At 50.0% G+C, this 5,526-nt stretch overlaps 2 protein-coding genes across 3 annotated transcripts; one reads left to right on the forward strand and one right to left on the reverse strand.

The window, feature by feature from the left end:
- On the forward strand, positions 1-2,657 carry LOC115738785. Of its 2 annotated transcripts, XR_007197648.1 has the most exons (4): positions 1-616; positions 765-868; positions 1,748-2,492; positions 2,525-2,657. XR_007197648.1 is itself a non-coding variant. In XM_048275260.1 (3 exons), the coding sequence occupies exons 1-3, from the start codon at positions 105-107 to the stop codon at positions 2,398-2,400; spliced, it is 1,269 nt and encodes a 422-aa protein (XP_048131217.1). In that variant the 5' UTR covers positions 1-104; the 3' UTR covers positions 2,401-2,657. The 2 variants fall into 2 exon arrangements, 1 of the variants encoding a protein (XP_048131217.1); XM_048275260.1 differs by having other exon boundaries at positions 1,748-2,657.
- A 1,483-nt stretch (positions 2,658-4,140) lies between these two features.
- LOC115738719 (oil body-associated protein 1A-like) lies at positions 4,141-5,320 on the reverse strand. The gene is made up of 3 exons (XM_030671430.2): positions 5,155-5,320; positions 4,640-5,043; positions 4,141-4,550 (listed from the first exon to the last, which is right to left on the reverse strand). Exons 1-3 carry the CDS (start codon positions 5,277-5,279, stop codon positions 4,375-4,377), a joined length of 705 nt encoding a protein of 234 aa, XP_030527290.1. The 5' UTR covers positions 5,280-5,320; the 3' UTR covers positions 4,141-4,374.
- Positions 5,321-5,526: the final 206 nt, after the last annotated feature.

Genomic DNA, 5,526 nt, shown 5'->3' on the forward strand with positions numbered 1-5,526 from the left:
CTTAAGACCTCCTCTTGGATCTCTCCCCTCTCTCGTCCGATCAAAGAGAGAGCTTTTATAACTCTTCTTCTTCTTCTTCCTCTTCTTCTTCTTGTTTTCTCTTCATGGCTCTCCTCACTTTCCTACCGGACAGCTCCTCCAGCCACAAGCATAAACCACCCCCTCCTTCCAAACGCAAGCGAACGAAGCACCACCAGAAGCAGCACGAGCAAGATCCAAAGCTAAAGCAAAAGCCACCCGCATCGCCGCCGCTGTCGTCGTGGGACCAATTCAAGAGCCTCCTCACGTGCAAGCAGGTCGAGGGCTCCGCCGTCCACGACCCTTCCAAGAACAACAACAAGCTCGCCGGCTCCTCATGCAGCTCCATATGCAGCTTCCGGGACGTCGTCCACGGCAACACCCGCGTGGTCCACCGGGCCGACAACTCCCCGGAGGGCAGCTCCGTCGGCCAGGAGGCCGGCCTCCTGAGCCGCAAAGGCGGGGCCGGGTCCTCGTCCTCCAGGTCGCTGGCCGGGTCGACTAGAACCCACGGCGGCGGGGGCGGGTCGTCGAGGGGCATGCAGTTCCGGAAGCTCTCCGGGTGTTACGAGTGCCACATGATCGTCGACCCTAGCAGGTAATTTACTGGGCGCACGCTAACATGGTAAACTTTTCAGACCCTCGACGAAGAAGAATCGACCAACCACCGTCCTATTTCGCCTATTTTTAGCCTAGGCTCATATGACGAATGACAAAGATGGTCTTGATTTGATGGTCACCATCAGGTATCCTTACACGCCCAGGTCAACCATGTGCGCATGCTCCCAGTGCGGCGAAGTCTTCCCTAAGCTCGAGAGCCTAGAGCTTCACCAAGCAGTTCGTCATGCTGGTATTTTAATATTTCGCTTCTTTATCGTATCTTGGCCAAACCCAGAAAAATATCATTATTTTTCATGAAACGAACAGAGTTGGATATTATTTCCTTCTTGTTCTACATAATTACTTAAATTTCCTTTTTTTTATATGCCTAAATCATCTTTCACACGAAAGCAGAAAAGGAATAAAAGGAATAAAACTTGCCCGTTACTGATGCATATCTTTGCTTTGCTTCCATGTGTGCACCAAAATCGCTTTTTTGTGTCACCTTGTGTTACATGCCAGGGTATCACGTCACAGAGCAATTTACTACAATCTTTTTTTTTTTTTTGGGGGTGCCTGAGCAAAGACAAAGTAGTAGTAGTCGATTAGAGTGAACCGCCTTTTAATGAAAAGCTTTGGCTCCCGATTAATCACCAAATCACTTTATATAGAAGATCATTGCACCGCGAATCTTGCATTTTTGCCAATATGGCGCAAGGTATCAGATCGCAAATTGGGGCAATCTTCAATTGAATTACCTTTTGATCAATAAGCACTCGATTCGGTCGTGTTAATGGTGCACCGAAATTTTTTTCTTTTTCTAAGTTAGGGGGACCATTTACTACTTTTTGCGTTTTTACTACTCCTTGCTCCTTAGTCCACCGTCACAGCTGTCACGATGAGAACCGAAGCGATGCCCCACTCGGTTTCTTACGTGGCGATGTACTATTGGTTGATACCCACTTCCGCTTTATTCATTTCAGCGAATCGTGACCCCACCGACAAGTTGGAGTAAATATTGTTTTTTCTTTTTTTTTTTTACTCCACAATTAATTTTTTTCTGTTTTGCAGTTTTACCCCAACATTAATGGCGCACTTAAAAATAAAAATATTTTTATTTATTTTGCAGTGTCTGAGCTGGGCCCGGAAGATTCCGGCCGCCACATCGTGGAGATCATCTTCAAGTCGAGCTGGCTCAAGAAGGACAACCCCATCTGCAAGATCGAACGGATACTGAAGGTCCACAACACCCAGCGCACCATCCAGCGCTTCGAGGACTGCCGGGACGCGGTGAAGACCCGCGCCCTCGCCAGCGCCCGGAAGAACCCGCGCTGCGCCGCCGACGGCAATGAGCTGCTCCGGTTCCACTGCACCACCCTGGCGTGCGCCCTCGGCTCCGGCGGCTCCACCAGCCTGTGCGGGTCCGTGCCCGGCTGCGGCGTCTGCACCGTCGTCCGCCACGGCTTCCACGCGAGGCCGCAGGGCGGGGGCGTGTGCACCACGGCCAGCAGCGGCCGGGCCCACGACTCCCTCCAGCTCGCCGACGGCCGCCGGGCCATGCTCGTGTGCCGCGTCATCGCGGGCAGGGTCCGGCGTGTGGCCGAGGAGGGGGCGACGCAGCCGGGGGAGGAGGAGGGCCCCGCGGCGGGGGCGGCGGGGGGCTCGTACGACTCCGTGGCGGGCCACGCCGGGGTTTACTCGAATCTGGAGGAGCTGTTCGTGTTCAATCCGAAGGCGATCCTTCCTTGTTTCGTGGTGATTTACAAGGCGCTCGAGTCATAAAAGAGATCAGCGGACGGACAATTTAATTGAGCATCAACTTCATTTTGGCTTTGTGACAACGTTTTCATTCAATTTTAGTGTTTTAGCACCAAGTCAGAGGTGGGCATACCAAATGGTGTCACAGTTGACTTCCTGTTATGTTTCAGTCATTTGTATATATTAATGTGTTATTTTACTCGACGTATATAATGTCGAGTTATTAGGAACTTCATCTTTTCGATTGCTTATTCAAGATTTTGGTTATGAGTTGTTCTTTATTCAGGTGACGGTAAGATTAATAATCTGTTTTGGGTAAAAAAAAAATAATAATTAATTTTAAAAATTTATTACTCATAATATACTGTTATTCTCATAGTTATTCAAAAATTGCTATATTACTAGTAAAGCCTATTTTGTGTATACGAATTTTCAATGTGCCTTTTTGATTACATACGCTCCACAAAATCCCTATGATTAGCAAAAACAGAGTGATTACAGTTAACCGAGCTCTCTTTGTAGCAAATATTTTTATGACTTGATGGTTTTCGATGGAGTCACACCTTGACTTTGGTATGTTATGTGACCTCGGCTCAACCACTCTAACTAAACAACACGCCCGACGGATAAATTAAGGGTTATGACGCATTTTTGCGAAAGATCAATGAGAGATTGAAATGAGTAAGGTGGGGTTAAAGATCATTTAACCATTTCGTGCGATGAACCATGAAGAAGACAGCATCTTTAGATATGGGAGAGGACGAGCCAACTGCCGCTTTCGGCGAGGAGGGTCGCGAGTGCGCTAACTCACTCGAACAGTCGCCTTCGAAAGAGACCTCTTTCACCGGAGTCAAAATCACAACCTGACCTTCGATCCCCATGTTCGGCAGGGCAAGACCAGAGCAATGAATGGCCACGTGAGGCTCGGTCTTAAAATAGAAACTGTCTCGAAAGGAGGGAGGGAGAGCGGGCGCGAGATCGGATCGGGTCGGCCCATATGCATCGAAGACCTTTTTGACCGAGTGGGAACTCGGAAGAAAATGCCAATTTGCCAAGGCAATTTGATTGCACTGCACGTGCACCTCCCACCGGGGGTTGTTTTCTCTTTTTGTCATTTCGCCATTCGTTTGGACCTTCGAGACGGATTTATTATTAGACACGTAATGTCACATGTGACGTCACTGATTAAGATGGAGAGACGGTCTTCTTCTCATTATTGTTTGCGCTGCGGAATCTATCGAGATCGCCGCATGATCTTTACTGCACGTAAAATTTGGGTACTTCTCCGTCTAGAATAACTTAGTCATGAATGAATACGATCATCAGGCTGACCCTTTCATCAATCTCCCCTCCTAATAGAAAATAAATAAAAAATTGTAAAAAATTTGCAATTGCTCCAATTCAGCCTATTTGACCGGCCGGTGCTGACGTGGCATCGCCGACGCAGGAGTGATACTTTTTTGGTGCAGTGATATTCTTGACGGCTACCTTTGTTTTTATTGATTAGAGATAGGACGATGAAATAATTCAATGACAATACTCTTTGAAGGTACCTCAGACATGGCATAACTAATTATAGATGAGATTAGTTCAATCCATTCCCATATCGTGTTAGGCCCAAGACCATTGTTGCGCCCGACAAAGCAAGTTCCAGTTCTCTCCCGAGCGCCGATGGTCGTGTTCCAGCGCTCTGTAAGAAGTATATCGCCGGGAGAGATTCAGAACCACCTACAGCTACAGAGCTTTGACACACAGAAGCCCAAGTGGGAAGAAGCAGCAAAACCAGATTGCTTCTAGTTCAAGCGACGATGACATTACAGCAAACGGTGCGTACCTATGTTAAGTTTCTTGCGTTTTCCTAGGATTTCTCTGCAAACAACCGCGGCAATTCTTGACATGAAAAGAAAAAAAACGAGCCCACAGCATACGCTATTTACAACACGATTCGACCACAACCGATTGTGAATTTGTCCGGGACGGAACGCAGACAACCCTCCTTCAAACGAAGACTCTGGGCAAGGACTCGACGGGCTTGCATTCCACCTCCCTCAGCTCCGTCTCCAGCCCCTTCCCCGCCGCGTTTGCAACCGGGTGGATCCCGTGCTCAGGCCCCTTCATGTACGCCCGGTTCTCCCTCTCCTTCTGGAACGACACCCCGAATTGCTTCTCAACGTCTGCACGGGCGCATCCAAAAATCACCTACATCAGTCGCTCACTCGTGCGCGCCAACAGTCGGACGAATTGCGCAAGAGAACCGGCTTACCTCGGGCGAGTTCCTCCTTGAGCTGCCCGTCCCTGGTGAGGGCCATCATGATCTGGGGCAGGCCCAGCGGGAGGTTGTCCCCGCGGTCGACCTGCCAGAAGTGGATGGTCTTGCCGTAGGTCTTGCACACCTTGTCGAGGTCCTGCCGCTCTATTGGGCCCGGGACGCCTGGCATGAAGAGGTACCCGCCCTTCACCTCGTACTCGTGGCTGTGCCAAAGCAGCTTCTCCTCGTCGGGCAAGGTGAGGAAGAGATTCTCGGAAACGATGTACTCAAGGCCAATGAGCCGGGCGTCAGCGCCGGGGCTGTCGTAGATGAGGCACTGACGCATCTCCTCGTTCTGGTGGCCGCAGAAGTGGTGGGCCTCCACCTGCCGCGTCATGTCTTGCGCGTAGAAATGGAACCTGAAAATTTAACAAGGCAACAAAGAACAAAGTACAAGATGATGATGATAAAGCTCTTGGTTCACTGTTTAAAAGAGAAGTAGAGAGTGACATTGAAGCATTGAGTATTACGCGCAGAGGTGTTGGTGGATCTTGTTGATGGGGCCGAAGCCTTGGATGGCGGAGGTGGCGGTTTCGAGCAGCGCAGTGCCGGTCTGGGTGGGCTCGCCGGGGACGTCAGGATGAGTCGTCGCCATACTTCACCTCTCAAGCCTTATCTCTAGCAACCACTTCGAATTCTTCTGGCAGAGTCGCCAAGTCCCTTTTATTGCTTTCGTCGGGGCGTGGGATCGTGCGCCACTACGCGTGGCAGGGGCGGGACAAATGGCCGTAGCGAGGAAGAAGCGCGCTGTCAACGTGGAGGAACTGGAAGGTGCAGGACGGAGCAGCTATCTTCTTAGGGGTTTGAAAAACTTCGATTTTTACTTCTCTCTTTTTTGGCAA

Source organism: Rhodamnia argentea, chromosome 2 (assembly GCF_020921035.1).
Source record: "Rhodamnia argentea isolate NSW1041297 chromosome 2, ASM2092103v1, whole genome shotgun sequence".
NCBI lineage: Eukaryota > Viridiplantae > Streptophyta > Magnoliopsida > Myrtales > Myrtaceae > Rhodamnia > Rhodamnia argentea.